The sequence below is a fragment of the Eptatretus burgeri genome, chromosome 17 (assembly GCF_056783735.1).
Source record: "Eptatretus burgeri isolate ZD-2024b chromosome 17, Ebu_testis_v1, whole genome shotgun sequence".
Taxonomy (NCBI): domain Eukaryota; kingdom Metazoa; phylum Chordata; class Myxini; order Myxiniformes; family Myxinidae; genus Eptatretus; species Eptatretus burgeri.
Window position 1 is genome coordinate 52,378,612 of NC_140977.1, and position 27,680 is coordinate 52,406,291.

The 27,680-nt window shown below is 52.8% G+C and overlaps 1 protein-coding gene across 2 annotated transcripts; it reads left to right on the plus strand.

The window, feature by feature from the left end:
- The first annotated feature begins 827 nt into the window (after positions 1-827).
- WHR1 (winged helix repair factor 1) lies at positions 828-27,395 on the plus strand. Of its 2 annotated transcripts, none has more exons than XM_085862293.1 (7): positions 828-984; positions 20,517-20,634; positions 20,948-21,096; positions 22,590-22,822; positions 25,768-25,865; positions 25,933-26,080; positions 26,702-27,395. In XM_085862293.1, the coding sequence occupies exons 2-7, from the start codon at positions 20,523-20,525 to the stop codon at positions 26,820-26,822; spliced, it is 861 nt and encodes a 286-aa protein (XP_085718419.1). In that variant the 5' UTR covers positions 828-984; positions 20,517-20,522; the 3' UTR covers positions 26,823-27,395. The 2 variants fall into 2 exon arrangements, with proteins under 2 accessions (XP_085718419.1, XP_085718418.1); XM_085862292.1 differs by having other exon boundaries at positions 876-984; positions 20,374-20,634.
- Positions 27,396-27,680: the final 285 nt, after the last annotated feature.

Below are 27,680 nucleotides of genomic sequence, written 5' to 3' on the forward strand. Positions count from 1 at the left end.
TATCTTGGTGACTGATCTGCACAGTAAGGTTGGTACAGTATCTTGGTGACTGATCTGCACAGTAAGTTTGGTACAGTGTCTTGGTGACTGATCTACACAGTAAGTTTGGTACAGTGTCTTGGTGACTGATCTACACAGTAACGTTGGTACAGTATCTTGGTGACTGATCTGCACAGTAAGGTTGGTACAGTGTCTTGGTGACTGATCTACATGTCACAGTGAGGTTGGTACAGTATCTTGGTGACTGATCTGCACGGTAAGGTTGGTACAGTGTCTTGGTGACTGATCTACACAGTAAGGTTGGTACAGTATCTTGGTGACTGATCTGCACGGTAAGGTTGGTACAGTGTCTTGGTGACTGATCTACACGTCACAGTAAGGTTGGTACAGTAATATTGTAGTTCTCGTCGGCTTCATTCTCTCCAACAACACAGCACGACCTCCATTAGTCTATCGGGTTGTTTTTGTGTTTGCCGGTGGTCTTGGAGGGAGACACACATTCTCGATGTAAATGTGTATCGTGTCATAAATGTGTGCTTACCTATACACCGCTCAAATAAAGCTATGTGTCAGAAGAACATGTTGCGTGCTTCGAACACCATCATTTTATCGGGAGGGTTCTCTATAAAACAACATTATCAATCAACTAAAATCTTAAAGCAGAGCAAACGATTTGCTGCACGAAAATAACATTTACTTGTTCTCTGTATGACGGCCATGATAGTGAAGTTTGCGAGAGAAGGAGCGTTTTATGTTCGTCCTTCGTAGTTTGGAATTTATCGGGTCGTTAATGCTGTTAAAAGTGAAAACGTTAATAACAAACCACATTAAATGTATTAATTTACGATGTGAAGTCGATAACAAGGTTCGTTAATTTCATGATGACGTCGCTGCGTCGAACGTGATTCGTGGTCGGTTTGAAGGGAACGGGAACGGCGTTTGAGTGTCATCGAATAGAGACGTTTCCGCGACACACGAACACACGTGAGTATCATCCCCTTCTCCATAACAGCATGCCATATTCTGTTACAATCTCATAGTTCATTATCTGTGTGATATTAACATTTACCTGTAATCAGACAGGTGAAATCTGTTAGGTTCCCCCAGGCTTCTTCCCCAACGACCTCATTCTGCCCCCCCTCATCGACCATCGTTTCGTCCCCCCCCCCACCATGTGTGTTGTATGGGGGGGCTGAGTGCTTTGGGATGCTTGTGGTCACGTGGTTGGGTTTTATATTGTTGTGGTTGACCAAATTCGCAAACCACCATTCAGGTCCCTTAGGTGAGATATCTCGGTAAGTGTATGTGTAGTTAGGCCCAAACCCGTTGTCTAGAGGGAATAAATGTCATTCATGAGGGCTGCGACTCTTCAGGATAGCCGTTTTTCTTTTACTATCTTTATTTTGGACCAGCCGCCATTATTACCACCACCAACCACGTCTCAACAACCACCAACCACAACGCGGCCATCACAACAACAACCACCAACCACAACGCCGCTTCACAACAACAACCACCAACCACAACGCCGCTTCACCACTACCGCCACGACCTTTACCGTCACAATTCGCCACCATCGCATCACCGTCATCTCGCGCCACTCGTGGGCACCGATGCTGGACTCGTGCGGGGCGTGCACCGAGCAGCGTGTTCAAAAACATCACGGACTTTCTGAAGAAAAACGGATCAAAAACGACTCACGCCCACTTTTGTTCCGTCCAATCGGTGAGCGAGGGGCGATTTGGCCCCGCCTCCAGGGCGTTGGAGGGCGGTCGCTATATGCAAATTCATGGATCAAAAAGCATTCACGCCCACTTTTCCTCGGGCCAATGGGGAGCGAGGTGAAAGGTCGGAGGCAGAGGGTCAAAGATGAAAGAGCGAAGCCACGGGGCTTATAAAAACGACTGCGTTCGTCAGTCGAGTCAGTTGAGTTGGAAGCGGAGGAAGAGTTGGAAGTTGAGAAGCAGTTTGGAGTTCGCAGTGGGCAGTTCGCAGTTGGGAGTTCGCGGAGTCGGAGTGAAGAGGACGGAGCTGTGGAGAGGCGGCGGCGGCGAAGGCGGTTGAGGGGGTGCTCGCGTCGGATTCGGGGAACTACGGAGGGAGAGGCCGGCGGCGCGACCGAGGTCGTGGTGGAGACGCTCGTCGCGGGACCCGAGATTTTGTGAAATCCTCCTTTCCCCGAGCATCAGCAACCCCCTCCTGTTTCCCCCCCGCGCTGAGATAGTGCGACAAAGGGGGCCCCTTTTCCCACCCCCTACCAGACACTGTCCGCGAGGCCCGCGGAGTTGAGGCACCACCGCCGCTCCGCGTCTCATCATCAGACGGGTAGGCCCGACACGGTCTCGGCCCCAGGCCCGCCTACCCCCTCATCCTGGAGGGTGGTTCTCTTTTATTTTGCTTTGGGAATATGTGTTGTCGGCGCCGTCTGTGAAGTAAAATTGTATAAGTGTTGCCGAGTGCCCGGTAGTCGGATAGATCTGCATTGTTGCATTTTCTTTTTGTCTTCTTCTTTTACATGTGCTTTTGGTGGAATTGTATATGTGTGCTTTCCGTTCATCGCGAAATAAATATGCTTATTGTTGAACTGTTTTCCCGCTTCGCCTCGTCATTTCTTTCATTGAATCCCCATCTTGCTTCACGTAAAGGGTTGGTCGTGGGCTAAGACGCCCGATAATTAATCGAACCGTCGAGGCCGACGAATAACACCGCTCGGTTATCCCGATAGTACGGAACGGGTCGCTTAAGTGGCCCGTGTCCGAAGTCGACCTGCGGCGAGGTGCGATCGCCCGGTCTACCCTCCGTGTGGGTACTTAGGTAGGTCGAATTTGGCAAGCAACCCTATCCCACGCGGGGGCCGATTGGCTCGATCGCGGTGAGACCGAAAGGTCCACCCGTGACTGGTTCCCGGCGTTAGTCCGAGAGGGTCACGACTGGATTGTCCGTCCGGTGGGCGACGTGCCGCGATTCGAGTTACGTGGCCGTTCGCACGCCGGCGGGCGCGAATCCGCAACACTGGTGTCAGGTCGTGCGATACAAACCCATCGCCCTCCTCACGGCACTGGTAACGGAGAACGGGAAAACGGGCCCTCCTGTCTCCAATTAAATTCACGGGAATCGGTCCAGGGGTGAGAGGAGCGACCCCCGATTCCCTCCAAATTACGAGCGAGCTAAATTAACCCTTTAGGAGAAGCAAGATGGCGTCTCAAGGCGAGCGGGAGCCGGGGGTATTAGAAATGGATGTAGAATGTGTAGAATCCATGGCTCAGGATGAAATCCCCGTGCAGGAAATGTTGATTTTACAGGAAAACGAACTCGCCCAACTGAACCCAGAGCCCGAAATAGGTGCGGCAGCGGCCGCGGTGTATGACACCTCCCCTCCCCCTCTCCACCAAAACCCCCCGACCCTTGCCGAAACGGCTCACCCAAGCGCACCCGACATGGCCCAGCTATGCGCCATGCTGGTGGCAATGACAAACGAAGTGAAAAACGAAATAAAAGGAATGAACGAAAGGATGGATGCGAATACACAAAAGATGGATGCGAATACACAACAAATAAACGAAAAGATGGATACAAACACAAATGAAATGAGAAACGGAATGAACAAGCAAATGGACGAAGTGAAAACGACGATGGATGCGAATACAAAGCAAATGAGGGAAGAAATGAAAGAGCTGCGGGGTGAGACGCTGAACATGGGCCGATGCCTGCAGGCGGGCATGAAGGCCGTGACCAGGGAGATAAAAATGGCGACTCCACGTGTGGGAGCAAACGAGCTGGGTGGGGGTGCAACGGCTGACAGGCCCGCGGTGGAGGCGGGTGAAAAAATAATTCGGTGAACGTGTTGGGCGAGGGTCGTGACGATGACCGAAAGGGAAAAATTAAATGGGGAGACCAAAACGTTTGAGACGAGACACGAGGTGACGACAACGGAAATAATAGTTGAGACAAGGGAGGTAAAGGGTGAAGAGTTGGCAGAGACACGGGAGACAGAAAAAATAGAGGGAAGACTACACGATGAAGACGGGGTAAGTGACGCACACACACACGGAGGTAGTGGAGGATAATGGGGGTGAGCTCGCGGAGCGTGTAGGGACCCGGTGCGAGCAGCGGGATAGCCTCCTCCAGGAACGAGGGGAGGGAGTATGCCCCCTTGAGGCGAGTCACGACCAGGTGAGTTCGGTCGTGCTTTGCGAGGTCGAGGGGAGGAGTGCTGCGAACGGGTGCACGGAAAGCTTGGGGGGTATAGAAACCCCGGAGACCCTTGTGGGGACACGAATCCCCAGTGTGGTTGTCCCTGTGTGTGTGGTGCAAGGTGTGAGTGCGTCCCCGTGTGTGGAAGCGACCCCGTGTGTGAGTGGTGTGGTGGCGATGGTGCCGGAGTACGTGCTTCCCAGCACGCCGTGTGTGGATGAGGCACCGTGTGTGGAAGAGGCCGTGTGTGTGGATGAAACGGCCAGTGTGGATGAGGCACCGCGGTTGAGTGCCCCCGCGTGTATGAGTGAGGCACCGCGGTTGAGTGCCCCCGCGTGTGTGAGTGAGGGACGGTGTGTGGATGAGGCACCGCGGGTGAGTTCCCCCGCGTGTGTCGGTGAGGCACCGTGTGTGAGTGAGGCCGTGTGTGTGGATGAAACGGCCAGTTTGAGTGAAGCACCGCGGGTGAGTGCCCCCGCGTGTGTGAGTGAGGCACCGCGGGTGAGTGCCCCCGCGCGAGTGAGTGGTATGGGTTATGCAAGGGAGACCGTGTGTGTGAGAGAGCGGTATGTGAGGGAGATGTCGGTTGGCATGCGGGAGCACGCAGCCGCGTCTCCCGGTGTGAATGTAATGGAATGGAGTGTGAGCGTCGTAACACGCAGGTGTGCGTGGGTCGAATGGCGACGACGGCGACATGGGAGGAAAGGAAGCCGAGTAGCGGCTGTAGTTGTTTCGGGGACCGTGCCGGGTTCACCCAGCAGTGAGCACGAGGTCCGTGCTGTGCAACGCACGAGGCCACCACGTGCTCGCTTGCGAGAGTGAAGTCCCGGTCCGGAAACGCCAGCGGTGGATTTGCCGATCCCGCGGACGGACAAAGTTTTGGCAGGATTACGGATTTGGACCGGACGGGTTCTCCACGCGATCGTGTGTGTTAAGCTCCAACGGGCAAAGCACATGTGTTCGCGTGGGGAACCCCTCGAGACGTGGGGCTTGTGTTTTTTTTTATGCGCACGGTGACGCCATGGCTGCACGTGGGGTTGGAATCCGGCAGGAGGGGTATCCCTGCCGGATGGTACCGTCCAAGGAGGGACGAGGTACACGTGCAGCTGCATGACGTCACGGGCAGGTGCAAAGTGCGCGAGCTCTGAGTTGCCGCGCTGGTGATGCGCATGTAAAAAAAAAAAAAAAAAAAAGCAAGCCTCACTTTCGGGTGCACAGGATTCCTGGGCAAGGGGTGGAAGACCCCCTTGACCTGGGCACAGGATGGAAACTAGTTAGGGGGAAGGGTTAGCTTAGCTAGACCGACTTCATGGGGCAGGGGTAAGTCCTCATGGAGTCCGTGGAATGGATTAGTTAGAGGGATTGTAGCCAGATTTAGGATGGGAAAATGGTAATAGATTTAGGAGACAGTGACAGACTTGTGGATGTGTAGGGGGGACGTAGTTTAGCTACGTAGTGTTAAATGGAACGTGCTGTAGTTTAAGGGACGACGTGGGAGCACGAGTTAGTTAGGGGATGTAGTTAGGAGGATGGCAGAGTTCAGCGGTGTGTGTGTTGAAGAGTTGGTGAGTTGTGAGGTGAGTACTTGTTGAGTGAGTGAGGCCAGCGGGTCTGTGTGAGTGGAGCGAATGGGGACTGCATGGTGCGATGAGTGATTGGGGGGAGGAGTGACTCCCGCGCAAGGGACCCCGGGGTCAGTATAAAGTGAGTTAGCTGGGTTAGTCAAATTGAAAAATGGAGGTCGTTTTGTTGTTGGTGGGAAAGTAGGCTCGAAACCCGTTTGGAGGGGTGCAGGAGCCCTGTTGATGGGCTGGGAGCATGGCTGTGAAAAGTGAGTATCGCTGAGTGGGTACCCCGGGCACCAGGCTAGTCGGCCGTGGTAGGCCAAGGGCCCATGGGGGGCCGGGATAGCGTAGTGGGCACGGGTGCGCCTGCTTGGTGCGGGGGCCCGGAGCGCCATTGGCCGCGTGGGCAGTGTTGTGGGCACGGGTGACCCTCGGAAAGGGGCCCGGGAGGCCAGCCTGCCACGTGTGCGTTTCAGGGGAGGTGCCATGGGGGGCACTCCCCGGTGTTAGGGAGCTGGTAGGCTCGGAGGCAGTGTAGTGCCCGGGGGTGCCATAGCGGGAGAATCGGCAGAGGGTTCGGCCTGCCAAAGGGGGCCACGTGTCCCAGCCATGAGACCGTGTGAGGGCACGGAGAGAAAATTGGGGGGGCGAGGCCCGAAATTGTGAGGACACCAACACAGGCGACGGGAATCTGGGTTGTTAGAACCAATAGTTTAAGCGAGAGGCGCTTGTTGAAAGCCCCGGGGTAGTTTAACAGTTAAATGGTTAGGGTAGACTAGGAGATGTACCCCTCCGCACCATCCATCCCCTCGCTGTCGTTGTGGGCCGCTGGACCCACTTGGTGTTAAGATCGCTGAACTCTGGGGAGGCCATCCTGAGGCTTGAATTGGGCCTCGACACAGGACGTTAGCTCTCCCTTATTCCCCTCCGGGAAGGGAACGTAGGGGTTGGGAGTAGGCTAGGTGACAGGATAGGTTAGCCGAACAAAGACAGTAAAGGGGGTTAGGGGACGATTTATAGTGGGGAAGTAAAAAAAAAAAAGTTGGGGCTAAATTGGGGTTTGACAAATTAAGGGAGTGGGTATGTACAGTGACAGGCAAAGGCGATAGGTTGGGAGGGAGACAGGTAGGTAGGTCCGAGCCCGCCTTCCAAGTGGCCAGCACCACCGCACTCCCTCCACCAACCTCCACTGAACGGCAAAGGCTGGCCAACTTCATCGGCAGCTGTTGTTTTGCTGCGAGGCCTGTGCTGGCTGGATCGTCTGCAGCTGCTGTGCTGCAAGGCCTGTGCCGGCCCACTTCATCTGCCGGCTGGCTGTTTCTCTTCAAGGCCTGTGCCGGCCAGTTCATCTGCCGGCTGTGTTTGCCTGCAGCGGCCTTCTTCTGCGGGCTGTGTTTGCCTGCTGCCTTTGCCAGGCCATGCCCACTGCCCATGTTCACCAGCCCCGTTCAATTTTTGCTTTGCCCCCCCCCCTGTTCATTTCCATGTGCGCCAGGATCCGCAAGGCAACAGTTTGCACGCTGCAAGAACTGCCCTGTTGGCAGCTACAACACGGGCCTGCAGTGGCGGCCCGTGCACCGTGTTTGTGTTCATCCATCCATTCGTTGTGTTCATTGCGTGTGCCACTTGAGCTGGCACGGAGACTGCGTTGTGCAGCCCATGCACCGTTGTGGTTCACTGCGTTCAGTTCAAACCATTCATCCATCCATTCGTGTGTTCATTGCGTGTGCCACTTGAGCTGGCACGGAGACTACGTTTGTGCAGCCCGTGCACCGTTGTGGTTAACTGCGTTCAGTTCAAAAAGGAAGGCCTTGGACTGCGTGTGAGCAGCCAGCCACGTTCCCTGTCACCTGCATTGTTTTGAGCCAGAGACTGCATGCGAGCAGCCTGGCTCCCTGCTAACTGCTTTTCTTTTGCAGAGTTCATTGATCCTGGGCCATGGTTTAGTGTAAAATTTGTAAGTTAAGGTTAAGATGTTCTGTAAATATGAGTGCGCCCCCGGCATGTTTGTCTTAGCGCCGGCAATTTTATTTAAGTCGTCCGTGTGAGTGAGTTTGTGGAGGTAGTTACGCAGCCCTCAGGTTATTTATTTTGGGGACACGAATACCATGAATGTCGCACTCAGGGATCCGTAGGTAAAATGTGCTAGGGGAAAACTACACATGATGGCACACGAAAATTTGACGACTCGGGACGAGTCTGTAAAAAGGGGAGGGGGTAGTGTTGTGGTTGACCAAATTCGCAAACCACCATTCAGGTCCCTTAGGTGAGATATCTCGGTAAGTATATGTGTAGTTAGGCCCAAACCCGTTGTCTAGAGGGAATAAATGTCATTCATGAGGGCTGCGACTCTTCAGGATAGCCGTTTTTCTTTTACTATCTTTATTTTGGACCAGCCGCCATTATTACCACCACCAACCACGTCTCAACAGCCATCACACAACAACCACCAACCACAACGTGGCCATCACAACAACAACCACCAACCACAACGCCGCTTCACAACAACAACCACCAACCACAACGTCGCTTCACCACAACCGTCACGACCTTTACCGTCACAACTCTCCACCATCGCATCACCGTCATCTCGCGCCACTCGTGGGCACCGATGCTGGACTCGTGCGGGGCGCGCACCGAGCAGCGTGTTCAAAAACATCACGGACTTTCTGAAGAAAAACAGATCAAAAACGACTCACGCCCACTTTTGTTCCGTCCAATCGGTGAGCGAGGGGCGATTTGGCCCCGCCTCCAGGGCGTTGGAGGGCGGTCGCTATATGCAAATTCATGGATCAAAAAGCATTCACGCCCACTTTTCCTCGGGCCAATGGGGAGCGAGGTGAAAGGTCGGAGGCAGAGGGTCAAAGATGAAAGAGCGAAGCCACGGGGCTTATAAAAATGACTGCGTTCGTCAATCGAGTCAGTTGAGTTGGAAGCGGAGGAAGAGTTGGAAGTTGAGAAGCAGTTCGGAGTTCGCAGTGGGCAGTTCGCAGTTGGGAGTTCGCGGAGTCGGAGTGAAGAGGACGGAGCTGTGGAGAGGCGGCGGCGGCGAAGGCGGTTGAGGGGGTGCTCGCGTCGGATTCGGGGAACTACGGAGGGAGAGGCCGGCGGCGCGACCGAGGTCGTGGTGGAGACTCTCGTCGCGGGACCCGAGATTTTGTGAAATCCTCCTTTCCCCGAGCATCAGCAACCCCCTCCTGTTTCCCCCCGCGCTGAGATAGTGCGACAAAGGGGGCCCCTTTTCCCACCCCCTACCAGACACTGTCCGCGAGGCCCGCGGAGTTGAGGCACCACCGCCGCTCCGCGTCTCATCATCAGACGGGTAGGCCCGACACGGTCTCGGCCCCAGGCCCGCCTACCCCCTCATCCTGGAGGGTGGTTCTCTTTTCTTTTGCTTTGGGAATATGTGTTGTCGGCGCCGTCTGTGAAGTAAAATTGTATAAGTGTTGCCGAGTGCCCGGTAGTCGGATAGATCTGCATTGTTGCATTTTCTTTTTGTCTTCTTCTTTTACATGTGCTTTTGGTGGAATTGTATATGTGTGCTTTCCGTTCATCGCGAAATAAATGTGCTTATTGTTGAACTGTTTTCCCGCTTCGCTTCGTCATTTCTTTCATTGAATCCCCATCTTGCTTCACGTAAAGGGTTGGTCGTGGGCTAAGACGCCCGATAATTAATCGAACCGTCGAGGCCGACGAATAACACCGCTCGGTTATCCCGATAGTACGGAACGGGTCGCTTAAGTGGCCCGTGTCCGAAGTCGACCTGCGGCGAGGTGCGATCGCCCGGTCTACCCTCCGTGTGGGTACTTAGGTAGGTCGAATTTGGCGAGCAACCCTATCCCACGCGGGGGCTGATTGGCTCGATCGCGGTGAGACCGAAAGGTCCACCCGTGACTGGTTCCCGGCGTTAGTCCGAGAGGGTCACGACTGGATTGTCCGTCCGGTGGGCGACGTGCCGCGATTCGAGTTACGTGGCCGTTCGCACGCCGGCGGGCGCGAATCCGCAACAATATTGTTACGAATTCTGGCCCTCCTGGCGAGAGATCGGCCGCGTAATTCCAATTGCCGCGTCGCCCACCGAACGGACAATTCAGTCGTGACCCTCCTTGGAACTACCGCCAGGAGCCAGTCACGGGTGGGGGTTTAACCTCACCACAACCCAGTCCGCATTCTACCCACGCGAAATAGGGTGAATCGCCGAATGTCGATATACCTAAGTACCCGCGCGGGTAACCTACCGAGGGGTTGCACCTCGCTACAGGTCGGCTTCGGACACGAACTGCTTAAGCGGTTCGTTCCGTGCTACAGGGATAACCGAGCGGTGTTATCGCCGACCTCGACGGTTCAGTGATTCTTCTTTACTCGGGCGTTCAAAACCCACTACTCATTCCACGATGCAAGATTGCACTTTCAATGTGGTGAAAGGACGCGACGAACGGGATACGTTGCACACAAGGTCATTTATTATAAAGCACATATTGCACACACAACACAAGCAAGGAATCATGCACGTGTTTACAAGCAAGGCAAATAAAAAGCAATACAACCGACTACAATGAGAATGTACATGCACTTAACAGTTGTTACTTAACAGGACATGGCGCCACAGCATGCATACAAAAACAACAGGAAAACCCTCCCCATAGGCAGGGAGGGAGACGGGGTTCGTAAACCTTTATGGTCGTGGGACGTGGATGACCGAAAAGGCCCGCGAGACCGTGCTGGTTACATACCCCCTCGAGGAGTGACGGTGGGCAGGTCGCGACGCCTTGTTCCCACGGCAGCTAGCGTAGCCACGCCTGCTCTTTGGCCTTTGCGATGATGTGGTCGGTGAGTTCTCTCGGCGTCCCTCGCCAGACGCGCAGATTCACACCACACAGCCGGCAGGGCTGCGCCTCCCGTCTGCGTCTCCGAGGCGTCGCCCGGACTCGCCACCAGCCCGCGCCTTCACCGACAGGTCGCCCAACGCCAAGACGAGAGAGCCCGACCTCGACCACCAAGAGAGAGCTCGAAGATGAAGCGAGAGGATGATGTCCACCAAGAGCGAGTAGAATCCAACACGACCCCGACAGAGAGTGAGCCTCGTGCGGTCCGCCTTATATAGCACGGGGCTCCGCCCTTCGCTCCTCCCCGTTTTCGTCTCCACCTTCCTTCGAGAAGGTTCCCGAAAAGGGGCGTTCCCTCACCCCGACCGCCTCACGCTGTGCATCCACCGATCGGCAGCGAGCTGCCCTCCCCCTTTCCTTCACACCAAGCGTGGGGAAAATAGGTGGGAAAAAACACCAAAGGCCTCACAAGAGCTTTTGTTCTGCCAATCCTTCTCGGACGGTTTCCGATGTGGAAACCGTCTTACCGTGGTCCGTGGAGGATGGCGTTCGTAAGCGGGCGTAGTGGCGAAGATGGTGGTGATTGTTGTGGGGGTGGTGTGAGGGTGGTGGGCATTGTGGCGCAGTTGGTGGCGATTGTTGTTTGTGGCAATGGTGGCTCAAAATAACGATAGATAAAGAAAAACGACAATCTCAAAGAGTCGCAGCCCGGTGAACACGAAGATTTCCCTTTAAACAACGGTGGGGACCTATCTGAACACTCACTTACCGGCATAGCTAATCTGAGGAACCTTTATGCTGTATTGCGAATTTCCACAGCCGTAACACTACCCCCTCCCTTTTTTACAGACTCGTCCCGAGTCGTCGAATTTTCGTGTGCCATCATGTGTAAGTTCTCCCCGAGTACGATTTACCTTCGGATCCCTGAGTGCAACATTGAGTGTATTCATGTCCCCAAAATGTATAACCTACGGGCTGAGTAACTAACTAAACAAACCCACTCATACAGACGACTTAAATAAATTGCCGGCGCGAAGACAAACATTCCTGGGGCAAGCACAACCATGTACAATCTTAACCTTAACTTATAGATTTTACACTAAACCATGGCCCAGGATCGATGGACTCTACGGGAAGAAACAACCGTCACAAGCAGAGGGCCAGGCTGCAAACACTCAGTCTCTGGCTTATGGAACCACACAGGTGACAGGAAATGTGGCCGGCTGCTCATACACAGTCCAAGGCCTCCCCCTTTTGAAATGAATGCAGTGACCAAAAGCGGTGCACGGGCCGCCAGTGCAGTCCCGTGTTGCGGCTGCCAACAAGGCAGACCTTGCGGCTTACGCGATTATCCTGACGCACATGGTAATGAACGGGGGGGGGGGGGGAGGGGATGCAAAATGAACGTGGGCAGCAGGCATGGATCATGGCAAAGGTGGGCAGGCATGGATCATGGCAAAGGTGGGCAGGCAAGGCATGGCATGACAAGGCCGCTGTAACAAAAACAGCCGGCAGTGAGGCTGACCGGCACAGACCTTGAAGCAAACAGCCAGCAGGCGATCCGACCGGCACAGGCTTTGCAGCAACAGCCTGCAGACGAAGTGGCCGGCACAGGCCTTGCAGTAAAACAGCCAGCCGATGAAGTGGCCGGCACAGGCCTTGTTCAGTGGAGGTAGTGCGGTGGTGCTGGCCACTCGGAAGGTGGGCTGGGATCTACCTACTGTCTCCCTCCCAACCTATCGCCTTTGCCTGTCTCTGTCCATACCCACTCCCTTAATTTGCAAAACCCAATTTAGCCCCAATTTATTTTTTTGTTTTTATTTTTATTTTTTACTTCCCCCTCTATAACTCGTCTCTGTTCGGCTAACCTATCCTGTCCTAGCCTACTCCCAACCCCTACGTTCCCTTCCTGGAGGGGTATAAGGGAGAGCCAGCTTCCTGTATTGAGGCCCAATTCAAGCCTCAGAATGGCCTCCTCAGATTTCAGCGATCGAACCCAAAGTGGGTCCAGCGGCCCACAACGAGAGCGAAGGGATGGATGGTGCGGAGGGGTACACTTCCAAATCTTCCTTAAACTACCCCGGGGCTTTCAACAAGCGCCTCTCACTTAAACTATTGGTTCTATCAACCCAGATTCCCGTCGCCTGTGTTGGTGTGCTCACAATTTCGGGCCATGCTCCCCAATTTTCTTCCCGTGCCCTCACACGGTTTCGTGGCTGGGACGCGTGGCTCCCTTGGCAGGAACTACCCTCTGCCGATTCCCCAACAATGGCACCCCCGGGCACTACACTGCCTCCGAGCCTACCAGCTCCCTAAACACCGGGGAGTGCCCTCTCTGGCGACTCCCCCTCGATGCCCACCTGGCATGTTGGCATCCCAGGTCCCTTTCCGAGGGTCGCCCGTGCCCAGTACACTGCCCCCATGGCACTTGGCGCCACGGGCCCTGCATCATGCGGGCCCACCTGTGCCCACTATGCTATCCCGGCCCCCCATGGGCCCTTGGCCTACCGCGGTCGACTAGCCCGGTGCCCGGGGTACCCACTAAGCAATACTCACCGTTCGTTGCCACGCTCCCAGCCCGTCAACAGGGCTCCTGCACCCCTCCAAGTGGGTATCGAGCCTACTTTCCCACCAACAACAAAACGACCTCCATTTTTGTCAATTTGACTAACCCCCTAACTCACATTACACTGACCCCGGGGTCCCTTGGGTGGGAGTCACTCCTTCCCCCCAATCACTCATCGCACCATGCATTCCACAATCACTCCATTCACTCAGACCCGCTGGCCTCACTCACTCACCAAGTACATTTTCCATTCCCTTCTCACACATTGATGAACTCTGCCATCCTTCTGACTACATCCCCTAACTACCTCGTGCTCCCACGTTGTCCCTTACACTACAGTACGTTCCTTTTAATACTACGTAGCTAAGCTCCGTCCCCTCTACACACTCACAGTCTGTCCTTGTCTCCAAATAATTTCATAAAAAATCATTTTCCCAACCTAAATCCCTCTAACTAATCCATTCCACGGGCCCCATGAGGACTTACTTCTGCCCCATGAAGCCGGTCTAACTAAGCTAACCCAAACCCCTGACTAGTTGTCATCCTGTGCCCAAACAGGGGGGTTTCTCACCTCCTGCCTGGGAATCCTGCTTACCCGAACTGGGGCTTGCTTTGCTCAACTTTTTTTTTTACCGTGGTAAGAAACCATCTTACCGTGGTCCGCGGAGGATGGCGTTCGTAAGCGGGCGTAGTGGCGAAGATGGTGATTGTTGTGGGGGTGGTGTGAGCGTGGTGGGCGTTGTGGCGTAGTTGGTGGTGGTTGTTGTTTGCGTGGAGGTTTGTGGCAATGGTGGCTCAAAATAACGATAGATAAAGAAAAACGGCTATCTCAAAGAGTCGCAGCCTGGTGAACATGAAGATTTCCCTTTAAACAACGGTGGGGACCTTTTTGAACACTCACTTATCGGCATAGCTAATCTAAGGAACCTTTATGGTGTATTGCGAATTTCCACAGCCGTAACAATATCATAACTCGCCCGCTAGGGGTTGTCGTAGTGTGCATCCACCAGGCAATAAAGCAGAGTTGCTGCCTCGCTCTCGTGTCTGTCTGTCTGCACCTCGGACACTACAGTTGGCCACGAGGATGGGATTCGGGTCACCGCTCATGGCAAAGTGCTTGTTTTCATTGGTGATGACTGAGTTGTTTTCGGAGCAATTGGAGTGCTATTTTGACGCGAACAGCATGGTGGAGGAAGGCAAGAAGAAGTCGATCTTGCTTGCGTTGCTGTCGCCGGATAATTACCGCCTGTTAGGTGACCTGGTTGCACCGGACAAGCTGAGAGACGCCGGGCTGTCGTTCGGTGACATTGTGCAGAAGATGCAGGTGCACACGGCGCCGGAAAAATCATCACAGCTGGTTCGATTCACCTGGCGAGGAGCCCGGGGGAGCGTGTCGCGGACTTCGTCGCGCAGGTGAAACATCTGGCCGTCGCCTGCAAGTTCACGGCGGGTGAACGTCTGGCCAGGCTCAAAGATCGTTTTATTTCTGTATTGCAAGACTCAAATGGTTTTGGCGATACTACAGCAGAAGTGCGAGGACATTACGTTCAGCATGGCGGTAGAAACCGCGGCGGCTGTCGAACGGACCCTCAGGGATGTACAAGCCATCGCCGGTCAGACCATGCCAGGTGATCCGGGAGTCCACACGATGTCCAGAGCGCCTCCGGCCGCATGGGCGACCTTCGGTGCGGACCGTGGCCAGACGTCGCAACGCGGCCGGTCGGGCGGCGAGGTGAACACGCAGGCGTGTTGGGGGTGTGGAGGTCGAAACCTTCGGCGGGTGTGCCCGTATAAGAACAGTGTGTGTTTGCATTGTCACAAGGTCGGCCATCTGAAGCGTGTGTGTCGAGTGGCATTGGCCACCGTTAAGGTCATGGACGACAATGTGCGGGACGATTCCGACAGCCCGGGGCAAGACCTGCAGCCTGTGCGCGGCGACCCCGACGACCCGGGGCGGGACCTGCAGCCAATGATGAGTCTTTTCTCGGTTGGTCCTGTGACGACACGACCGATGACGGTGGAAATCGAGGTCAACAAAACGCCAGTCACATTTCAGATTGATACAGGAGCGGCTGTGTCGATCATAGGTGAAGAGACCGCGCGTAGACTCAACGGTCTGAAGCTTATCAGGTCAGACCTCACGCTGTACACGTACACCAGTGAGAAGATAACGCTGGTTGGGATGGCAGACGTGTCTGTGGTCTAACAAGGTCAGGACGCGCGCTCAAGTTGTATGTGGTGTAGGGGAGGGTCCGTCTCTCCTAGGCCGGGACTGGCTGACCCGCATCAGGCTCGACTGGACAGCCATTCACCTTGTACAACCCATTCCAAGCTGATTAGAGGATCAGTTGGAGAAGATTCTGCAAAGGCATCAAGGGTTGTTTTGCGACAAGCTTGGAAAACTCGAGGGCATGCAGGCCAAACTATTCATGAAGGAGGGGGTGGTACCTCGATTCTGTAAACCAAGGCCGGTTCCGTATGCCCTGCGGGACAAGGTCAAGGGTGAGCTGGATAGACTGGAGGCCTGTGGAGTGATCGAACGGGTGCCGTACTCGGACTGGGCCACCCCACTCTCACGGTGCTGAAACGGAATGGGGACGTCCGATTGTGCGGGGACTTCAAGACCACGGTTAACCTGGGGCTCAGTGTGCAGCAGTATCCGCTGCCATCAATTGATGAGATATATGCACGGTTGGCAGTGCGTCGGTACTTTACAAAGCTTGATCTACGTGATGCATATTTTCATCCAGAGATGGATCCCGGGAGTAGAGACCTGTTGACAATTAACACATGTCAGGGGCTTTATCGATACACCCGGCTCTGTTTTGGGATTGCTTCGGCCCATCCTTGTGGCAGAAAGCCATGGATCAGGTGTGCGTCGGCCTGCCCGCTCAAACCTACCTGGACGACGTACTCATTGCGGGGAAAACGGCGGAGGAGCACCTGGCTAACATTTCCCGGGTGCTGATGAAATTGGAAGTGTACAGCCCGCGTTTGAACAGGACAAGTGCGCGTTCTTCAAGCAGCGGTTGGAATACCTCGGGCACATCATCACGCCGGAGGGGCTGTTGAAAGACCCTTGGAAGGTGGAGGCAATTCAGCACATGCTCCCACCCCGCGACAAGACGCAGCTGCGCTCCTTCATTGGTATGGCGCAATATTACCAACGATTCATGCAGGAGCTCAGCTCGCAGCTAGCGCTGTTGACACGGTTGCTCAGGAAGGACGAGCGCTGGGCGTGGAGGCCTGAACACCAGGCAGCGTTCGACCGCGTCAAGCGACTGCTCACGGAGGATACGGTCCTCGTTCACTACGAGCCTGCACGTCTGCTCTTATTGGCATGCGACAGCTCCGCATACAGAATCGGGGCGGTGCTCTCCCACAGGATGGACGATGGTTCCGAGCGACCTGTTTGTTTTGCATTCTGGACCCTGTCCGCGGCAGAGCGAGAATATGCCCAGATCGAGCGCGAGGCTCTCAGCCTCGTCTGGGGGGTGCGGAAGTTTCATCAATACCTGCTGGACAGCATTTCACCTTGCAGACGGATCACAAACCACTCCAATTCATCCTGAAACCCAAGCGTGGGGTGCCGGTGGCAGCGGCCGCGCGAATACAGCGGTGGTGTCTGTTCCTTGCTGCCTACAGCTACGATATCCAGTTCCGGAGCACCGGGAAGCATGCTAACTGCGACGGTCTCTCGTGCTTGCCTTGCGCGGAGAGTCCAGCTTCATCTGAGTCAGCCGACCGGGTTGATGTGTTTGCACTGAGCCAAATCCAGAGCGGGCCGGTCACGGCCAAGCAGGTCGCGGTAGAATCGGTTCATGATACATTGCTCGCCTGTGTCGTTCAGGCGATTTCTACGGGGAATTGGAGCGATTTGCCTTCGACACCGGCCTTACAGCCGTTCGCGTCTCGCGCATTAGAGCTGTCTTTGGCCCAACGGTGCATTATGTCGGGAATGAGAACGGTGATTCCACCGAAGTTCAGGCAGCGTTGTTTGGAAGAGCTGCATGTCAGTCACCTTGGCGTCGTGAAGACCAAGAGTCTTGCTCGCAGCCTGTTGTGGTGGCCGGGGTGAGATAAAGACATTGAACAAATGATTAAGCATTGCGTTACTTGTTAGGCAGATGCCGACAATCCGCGTTGGGGCTATGGCCGATCCCAGACGGGGCTTGGCAGAGAGTCCATGTGGATTTTGCTGGTCCTTTTAAGGGCAAAATGTTTTTGATTGTGATCGATGCGTTTTCCAAATGGCCGGAGGTTGTGGTCATGCAACGTACATTGGCGGACATTACGGTAGAGAAGCTGCGGACGATCTTTGCTAACAAGGGAATACCTGAGCTTCTGGTCTCTGATAACGGTCCACAGTTCGTCGCGGGTGTGTTTGATGATTTTGTGCGTCGAAACGGTATTCGACATCTGAAGTCTGCACCGTATTAGCCTGCCACGAACGGGCAAGCGGAATCATTTGTTAAAATGTTGAAACGTGCCTTGCTTAGAGGGGAGGGTGCATCTACACAGACAATGATTGATGTATTCTTGCTGCAATATAGAAATGCTATCCATCCGGCCACCGGTGATACCCTTGCCATTCGTCTGTATGGACGTCCATTGAGGTCTTGACTGGATTTGCTGCGACCTGGGAGGTCGGTGGCTGGGGCGGTGTCGTGCCCGATGCTGGTATGCGGGTTTGATGTGGGACAGCGGGTGATGGTGCGTGATTATTACCACAATTCCAAGTGGGTGCCGGCAGTGGTTTCTGTAATCCTCGGACCGGCGAATTGCTTGGTTAGGACTGATGATGGAAAGGTGTGGAAGCGTCACGTGGACCAAATGCATGATCGCTGTTCAGCGTCACCCCCCCCGTGCCGAGCGACATGGAGCCCCCACCTCTGATGTCGCCGGGTCCAGACATTGCATCACCAAGGCCAGCCGTGCCGGCGCCCACGGGGCAAGCGGACGCGGGGTGTTTACCTGATTCAGTCCTGCCCGAGGGAGATGGGCAAGCTTGTCGGCTGGGGGCGCTTAATGTTACGGATGGGGCGAGTCCAGCGAGGGTGTCACCTCGACCAAGCCGGGAGGCATCTGAGTCTGTCATCTGCATCCGCCGTCTGGCGGCGCTGTCCGCCCGGGGCGGATCAGGAAACGGCCGCGGTACTTGGAGGATTTTGAATGTTGATTTTTGCCATTTTAGAAAGGGAGGAAGTGTGCTGTATGGGGCTCCATGTCCCCCCCCCCCCCCGATCGACCATTGTCTCGCCCTCCCCTCCCCCACAACGACCATTGTCTCGCCCTCCCCTCCCCCACAACGACCATTGTCTTGCCCTCCCCTCCCCCACAACGACCATTGTCTCGCCCTCCCCTCCCCCCAACGACCATAGTCTTGCCCTCCCCCCAACGACCATAGTCTCGCCCTCCCCTCCCCCCAACGACCATAGTCTTACCCTCCCCCCCCAACGACCATAGTCTCGCCCTCTCCCCCCAACGACCATAGTCTCGCCTTCCCCTCCCCCCAACGACCATAGTCTCGCCCTCCCCCCAACGACCATAGTCTCGCCCTCTCCCCGCCAACGACCATAGTCTCGCCCTCTCCCCCCCAACGACCATAGTCTCGCCCTCTCCCCCCAACGACCATAGTCTCGCCCTCTCCCCCCAACGACCATAGTCTCGCCCTCTCCCCCCAACGACCATAGTCTCGCCCTCTCCCCCCCAACGACCATAGTCTCGCCCTCTCCCCCCCCCAACGACCATAGTCTCTCCCTCTCCCCCCCCCAACGACCATAGTCTCGCCCTCCCCCCCAACGACCATAGTCTCGCCCTCCCCCCCCCCCCCCAACGACCATAGTCTCTCCCTCTCCCCCCAACGACCATAGTCTCGCCCTCTCCCCCCAACGACCATAGTCTCGCCCTCCCCCCCCAACGACCATAGTCTCGCCCTCTCCCCCAACGACCATAGTCTCGCCCTCCCCCCCAATGACCATAGTCTCGCCCTCCCCCCCCCCAACCACCATAGTCTCTCCCTCCCCCCAACCACCATAGTCTCGCCCTCCCCCCAACGACCAGAGTCTCGCCCTCCCCCCCAACGACCATAGTCTCGCCCTCCCCCCAACGACCATAGTCTCGCCCTCCCCCCCAACGACCATAGTCTCGCCCTCCCCCCCAACGACCATAGTCTCGCCCTCCCCCCCAACCACCATAGTCTCGCCCTCCCCCCAACGACCATAGTCTCGCCCTCCCCCCAACGACCATAGTCTCGCCCTCCCCCCAACGACCATAGTCTCGCCCTCCCCCCCAACGACCATAGTCTCGCCCCTCCCCCCCCAACGACCATAGTCTCGCCCCCCCCCCCCAACGACCATAGTCTCGCCCTCCCCCCCCAATGACCATAGTCTCGCCCCCCCCCCCAACGACCATAGCCTCGCCCTCCCCCCCCCAACGACCATAGTCTCGCCCTCCCCCCCCATCGAGCATTGTCCCGCCCTCCCCCCCCCCTCCCCCCATCGACCATAGTCTCGCCCTCCCCCCATCGACCATAGTCTCGCCCTCCCCCCCATCGACCATAGTCTCGCCCTCCCCCCCATAGACCATAGTCTCGCCCTCCCCCCCATCTACCATAGTCTCGCCCTCCCCCCCATCGACCATAGTCTCGCCCTCCCCCCCCCATCGACCATAGTCTCGCCCTCCCCCCCGATCGACCATAGTCTCGCCCTCCCCCCCCGATCGACCATAGTCTCGCCCTCCCCCCCATCGACCATAGTCTCGCCCTCCCCCCGATCGACCATAGTCTCGCCCTCCCCCCCCCCGATCGACCATAGTCTCGCCCTCCCCCCCCCGATCGACCATAGTCTCGCCCTCCCCCCACAACGACCATAGTCTCGCCCTCCCCCCCCCCACAACGACCATAGTCTCGCCCTCCCCCCACAACGACCATAGTCTCGCCCTCCCCCCCCAAAACGACCATCGTCTCGCCCTCCCCTCCCCCACAACGACCATCGTCTCACCCTCCCCTCCCATCAACCATAGTCTCGCCCTCCCCCCACCCCAACGACCATAGTCTCTCCATCTCCTCCTCAATGTCTTTCTCCGCAACCCCCTTTGCTCTCTTCCGCTTCTCTCCCCCCACCCGACTCGTCTCTCTCTCTCCCCTTTCCCTTTCTCCACAACTCTCTTCGCTTGGTTCCATTTTCTCTCGGTACATTTCTTCCCCCACCTCCCTTTTCAGGTGTGGATGTGAAGTAACGGAGCAGTTTGTGAACCAAGTAAAGACAGTGCATCCGTGACCTTGCGGACCCAGACTGGTTCTCCACGACCAGTGTGGCGGCCTTTTCACAAACCTGTGCATTCGAACTGTTAATGCCTTTTCAGGTTGACATGAGCAACAAGCGCAGGTGGCTACCTGAGGCTTTCAGAACAAAACGATCACGGCTCGGAGCCGCAGCAGGTACCAGCGGAGACATCTGGGGCGAGGAGCTGCCATTTGAAGGTAGTCGGCAGGCATCCAGCAGGGCTGGTTAGATGAGGAAAACAATACGTTCCATTGCATTTATTATTGTACTTGTAACTTTCTCCAAACAAATAGAGAAAAAAAGCTTTTTGATTCCATTGCAAAATTGCTTTGAATGACAAAACGGATGGAACTCGTGATTTGCTTAAAAGGTCCAGTTTGCAGCAGAGAGGCTGAAATGACCTGTTTAATGAAGAGCAAGGTTGATTCCAGGTTAGAGAGCAGGAGGCTGAAGGTTGGTGTTTTTTTGTTTTGTTTTTGTTTTTTGCTCGTAATACAATACTTCTCCAAGATGTTCCCAGCGACACACTGACAGCCCTACATTTTCTGGCGGACTTGTTGCCCAAAGACGTGCTCAGCAAACTCGACTTCCCTCCCATCGTCTTGAAACACCAGCTGTACAGCTTGCTGCACAATCGCACCACCGTCGATCAACAACTGGTAGGGCGAGTGAGCCTTGGGAAGTGCTGTTGTATGGTGCAGTTAAATGTTCGTCCCAGTAGTCTGGCTCTGAGTCTGGGTGGTCATCTGTTTGGACCTAACCCCCGATGACTCCATACCAATGACGTTTTTTTTGTAAATGGTACGTGCTGCTTCCTCGCTCGATGCTGGGGGGGGGGGGGGTCTGCGGGGTCTGCTCGTGGCAAAACTGATTGGTCGAGATGTAAAATGCATAATATTTTGTCCAAGTACTGATAAACCGAATGTTTTAGAAAGTGCTAAAAGGCAATTTGTGTTATCACGTGCAAGTGCATAATTCAATTGAAATAAGATAAGGTTTTAAAAGTCATTTTTTTTTTCTTTCCGGAAGTTTTCTGCCGTTGATGATGATGTCTTTTGCACCACCTTATCCAACACGTTACATTCGGTCTTTGTGCCTGTTGTTTGTGTCCTTTATAACGTGCGTAAAATCAGTAAGTCTCCTGTTTGGAATTATTTTTAAATTTTGTTTCACTGCCAGAGAGAGGGAGTTAAAAACATTATCTCACTCCTCTGTGCATGCATGATCAGGACAAGTTCAGGGCCAAAGTACTGATAAACTACCGGCTCGTTTAACCGATTCGTGCTCAAAATATCAAATTCAATTGAAATGAAGTTGTTCCTCTCATAAAACGTTGTTTGTAGACAGACAGACAGACAGACAAAGTGAAGCAATTGCTTCACCCTGCTTATCGCTTTGCGTGCATGGGGTAAAAACTGCACTGTCCAACTGAGATCGTCTTCCATTTATTATTTCTGCCACCAAAAGTGGGTGGACGTTATGTTTTAACCCATCTGTCTGTCTTTCACTGTGAGCAGGACGTCTCAAAAAGTTGTGGACAGTTTCGGACGAAATTTGGTGTACAGGTTAGATGTGTGACGGGGCCGAATTGATTCCATTTTGGTGAAGATCCAAATACAAATTTTAAAAAGTGATTCTTCACCATTGAGTGAGGGCTGAAAATGATATATAGCATGATATGTCAAAAAGTTGTGGACGTATTCGGACGAAACTTTGTGGACATGTTTGAGTTGGTGTTAATTTTGTGAAGAATTGAGATCCGAGATTTTTATTTATATATATATATATATATATATATATATATATATATATATATATATATATATATATATATATATATATATATATATATATATATATATATGTTTTGTTAGTGGATTCTTTACCCTTGAGAGATGGGTCCAAAAACGATATGTCGTCTGATATTTCAAAATGTTGTGGATGGATTCAGACAAAACTTGGTGGAGGAGCTGGGTAGGTGACGAGAACAAGCCGATTCGATTTGGTTCAGGTCAGGATGCAGATCCAGCTCATCAGTGGGATGCAAAACTTAAAACTGTTCAGCCTGGTAGAGGTATGTGCTCCACAGAGTACCATTCCAGTTCCTTACTTTGTGTCTTGTGCACGCATTTGCTCAAACCTTTGCACCAAGGAATCGCTACGCAAAAGTGGCAAGGTGCAAGTTTTGAATTTGGGTTGTGCCCCGGATACCTACGCTGTGGTCACAACATCCTGTTATGCAACACGGGTCCGAGCCTCGTCATCTGGCCAGCCCTGGGACGCCGTGGCTGAAAGGTTTCTCCGACAAGTCTCCGAACACTGCGGTGATATCTGGTTGGCACGAGAACGTCTGATTGATCTGAAGTTCAGTGATGCTGACGTGACGTAAGCAGCAACTTTTGTTTTTATTTATTTTGTCTTGACATTTGCTTGCATTCTTCATGTTTGCACAAAAGCTGAATACCATTCTTGCCACATTTTCAGCCTGTTTATCAACTTTAACCAGATTCGCTGGTGTAACGGTTCCAGCGGCCGCTCTGGGTCTGGGAGGTCGGTGGTTCAAGTCTTGATCGAGTAATACCAAAGACCGAAAAAAATTAAAAAATAGTCACGTGCTGCTTACTTGCTTGATACTCTGCATTTAAAAGGATAGAGTGCATACAAACGACCAATGGTTAGCAATATTTGTGCAGGGTCTGATGCACCTAAAGGCTCCTAAGGAAACTCCTTGTATTATATTACACTAGTACGTGTGTGCCCGTACATGCAAAATTTTTTTTTTTAAACTGCGAGCCAGAAACAACCACACAGGCCGTTCCCTCGCTCTCACGTGCCCGTATGTGCAAACCCTCCCCCCCCCCAAAAAAAAACTTTCAAACAACCACACAGGCCATTCCTTCGCTCTCGTAAACAACGACTGGATTGGGGCATTGTGTTTATCTATAAATGCGCATAAGAAATCGAGAAATTATTAGAATACAGTGAGTCATCACTATCTGGAAGTGGTGCGTGCCCGTACAGAATGTTCACATGCATTCCACGAATTATCGCTTGCATTGAAGTAACAACTGCTGTGACAAGTTACACACACAGAGTTAATTAAAATCAAGTTTACCTCCCTGTATTTGCTTGCCATGACATTCGCTACCATTAACCATTGCCACTCCTACGCCACGGTAACTAAGGCACCGATCCCCATCGTTACCGGCACGTGACGTCATCGTCGGCCAGCCACGCACCGGCCTACGCAGCAACGTGTCCTGTCATTGGTTTGGTAAATAAATGGCCATAACTTGGGAACCACTTGTCCGATTAATATCAAACCTTGAAAAGGCACATCCACAGGGCCCCAGCAATATACCTGGCAAGTTTCAATTGGATCGGACCAGCTGTTGTCGAGAAACAGCGGACACACACACACACACACACACACACACACACACACACACACACACACACACACACACACACACTGCTGGAATTATAGATAGATGACTGTGTCCTTGGTACATACATGTTTGGAATTATAACAATTCCTAACTTACCTTTCTCCACCTACCACGTCTTCTTAATATTTTATTAATCTTTTATTTATCATTGCTGTGGCTCCACAATAAGGAAATGCGTGCTTCATACAAGGTCACTTGGTCTCCAAGCAAGCACCATTACCATCTGCAACGTCGCATGATATCACGTATCAAGCAAACGGCAAGGTTCCTTAAGCTACTGGTCAACACTACCACAGTCCTCGATGCAATGGAGGATTGGGGGAGATCTTATCATTGTTTTTGAAATGATGCACTCCTGGACGTTTGTCTTTTGCGTAAATGATGTTTTGGAAATCGACAAACTTGTTTTGACTGCATCGGAATGAAAACTTGTCACTACTACAGGGGCATGTCCAACAACCAACCTGTTTTCCCTACTCAATCGTGGTGCTTTTTATTATCATTTAAAATGCACTCCGTTTAATCTAAACATGAGAAGTGAGTTGGAAAAGCTAATGGTTTTGGATGGGGTATGATCTGAGATGGTGGTAAACAGCTATCTTGAAGACCTGGTGGAAGGAATGAGATTGAAGAGAATGTGAAAGGTGGTTCCCCAGGTAAGGAAAAATAGAGGAACAAAAGAGTGGAGATGAGCAGTGATTCAGGATTTTGGGAGCTTCACCAAAAGTGGGTTGATTGGTGGACTGAGTGTGCCGGGGGGGGGGGGGGTGGGGATAAAGCACAGAAAGAGCAGAGTGTACAAGACCAAAAGGAGGTGGTGCAATACAGATCATCCACCTGTCTGCGATGGTGAAGTGAGAGGCACATTGACTTCATCGTAGGAGATTACAATAATATTGAAGGCCTTTGTTTCCATGCTGAGCAAGATGTGAGGGCAGGGGAGCCAGCCCAGAGAGGAGAGCATTACTCCAAGTTGTAGACAAAAGCCTTGTGGGTGGATAGGAGTTCAGGTGTGCCACCAAGGAAGAGCTTTGTACGACGGAGAATGCCCAGTTGGTGGTGGGCTTCGGATGCCAACTTTGAAATGTGGTTTGCCCAAGAAAGATCATGGCTGATAGTGAGACCCAGGAGTTTGAATGACTGAACTTCCTCAATCAGATTGTTAACAAAGTAGATAGGAGGGTTTGTGAGATGGTCCTTTCGGAGGGAGATCGTGAGAGTGCGAGATTTGTCAGGATTGAAAGACATGTTCCAAGTGTTTGACCAGCTTAAATAAAAAAAAAATTTTCAACGTCTGGAGATGGGGAAGATGCTGCTGCCTGCCTGTCTGAAGGATCAGGGATATCATGGCAGAAGGTTTTGTCATGAGCAATTCATAGATAGAGGATTTTCCAGAGATCATTTATGAAGATCAGGAATAAGATTGGACCCAGAACACTGCCTTGGGACACTCCAGCCTTCAAAGGGAGATGAGATGAAAGGATTCCGTTGAGAGCCGTTTGGAGAGTAAGGCAGGATGCCAGATGCTATCAAAAGCATGAGATGGATCCAAAGAGATGGCCCTGATCTTATGTCTGACATTGAGGGCCTCCGTCCATTGCTGGGGGAGTCTAAGTAGCATGTCCAAGGAAGAGTGACCTGGTCTACCCCCATTAAACCTCCCCAATCCCACTTTTGCAATTTCCAGTTTTTCCTTCCTGAGAGTTTGCTTCTGAATCCATCTTGTCCACCCTGCACGTTCTCCCCTACCCCTCATTGTTCCCAACATCCCTTACTTGTCCAAGTCTCCCTTTATTTTCCCCTCTCTTTCTACTGTTCCTTTTGTTCTATTACATTGTGGCTTGGTTTGGCAAAAAAAATTCCTCCACCTTTGCCTTTCAGGAAGCTCATTAATGCCGGTTTGCTCACAGCCAGGGCCGTGGGCAGCTGGTGGATTTCCATCCCCGGACTTGGAAAGTTCGTCAAACTCTACTTGAAAGGTAAATTTAGCATAGAAGGGTCTCTGCATTCTCGTCCGTAAGACTTACTGCAGGGAGTGTGTTTCAGGCCGCAAGGCTGTACTGTTGGCAATTCAGAAGAGTCGGCACCATGAGATTCTGGAGTCAGAGTTGAAGAACCGGCGCCTGGGCCCTGGCGCACACCTCGGTGTACCCTATCTGCTGCATGACATCATTGGTGCAGACCTTTTGCGATGGTAAGGATAGTATGATGGTGCACTGGTGGGTATTTCCATGGAGGGGTGTTTCAGAGGATACGAGTCATAGTTGGCTGAAATGGGCCAGAGGGAGAAATTGATAGATGTCTCGATAGTCAGAAAACGGGTATTAAAAACGGTTATTTTTCCATCACTTTGGTTCAAAATGTTTTGGTGTTGGCGACTGTTCTGTGAAAGTTTCTCCTGTTAAGTTTCTGGATGTGAATGGTGAAACTGCATTCCCTGAGCTTGCATGAGACTGGATGAGATCGCCATCAAAATAGGTCACTATGTGGTGACCATTTTGGGGATCCATCAGCAAAACGACATACCAGTATGGTGGATGATCAAATTTGTGGAAAAGTCAACTTTCCTTCGCTTGCCTTTTGGAACCAGTGCTTTGCCTTTTTGTAATGGCTAGTGATTGGGTTGACCGGGTGACTTCGTACCCTTTGAAATCCAACTTGTTCGACATTGTGCTGTCGACCCATCCACCTGCACATATGGACTCCTTTGATATTTCCCTTTTTTGATGTTGGGGACATAAATGCACCTTATTACCTTTATAGTGGAGGGATGGGTTTCAGGGACTCCGTCATGGTTCATGTTTTCTCGTTTCAGTGTCAACACAACTTCAGGGAAGATCTTACGATTGGTGGCGGATCAACATCGCCGATCCGGGCCCTGCCATCAAAATCCTCGTTTCTTTGTGGCTGAACCATCTGATGCGTTCACCACGTGACGAGCGCTTCACTCGCGTTTAAACCTGAAAAAGGACCCTGAACTCGGATTGCCTCAATTTCTATCTCGTCAAAACTCCAGGAAGGACGTACTGTCTCCGCTTGGAGCACGGAAACCTGAACATTGTCCTCCACAACTTTTTCTTTCTCTGCCACAGTAATGACATCACAGCCATCAATCTTAAACAGACCCAACTCTCTTTGCATCAATTGATAGGTGGTATGCACAGTAATGAAAACAGTAGCTTGGAGGATAATACCATGGTTTTGTCATAATGTTGACAAGTTCCCTTATCAACCAAAAGAATCAAAATGACTTTCTGGAGCATTATTGTGCACCTTTTCATAATGATCATTACAAACAACAACCAATTGTATAACGGCACAATGTCGTCGCACTATAAAAAGCACTTGCAGTTTCTGAAAGTAATTATTTATTGCATGAGTGGATATCACGGTTGAAGATAACCCACAGATCCTTGTGATAGGCCTTCCTATTCTCCTTCCTCTTCCACCTTGTTCACCCGAATGCTGATTATGTAAGCGTATGCCAATACAAGTCCTCAAACCACCAACCTCTGCTTTGTTGTCAATCCTATGGATTCACCTTTTGTATCAATGGCTTTTGGCAATGAGGTTCGGAGCACAGGTACTGAAGGGTAAATGTAACACCATTATTTAAGAAAGGATCCAGAGAAGAATTAGGGAACTCGAGACCTTTTAGTTTGACCAGTTGTGAGGAAGGTGTTGAGACATGAATGAGGAACCATTTAAATAAATACAAACTAATTAAAGGTTGTCAGCATGGGTTTACCAAAGGGAGATCTTTTTTTTTTAAACATGATAAAAGGCTTGTGGTG

Bases quoted from the DNA above. Each gene is read 5' to 3' on its own strand.
- WHR1 (XM_085862292.1), top strand. From the start codon at position 20,505: ATGCCTTTTCAGGTTGACATGAGCAACAAGCGCAGGTGGCTACCTGAG. The intron at 25,866-25,932 runs GTAAATTTAGCA...AGTGTGTTTCAG, and splicing joins CGTCAAACTCTACTTGAAAG to GCCGCAAGGCTGTACTGTTG. The intron at 26,081-26,701 runs GTAAGGATAGTA...TTCTCGTTTCAG, and splicing joins GGTGCAGACCTTTTGCGATG to TGTCAACACAACTTCAGGGA.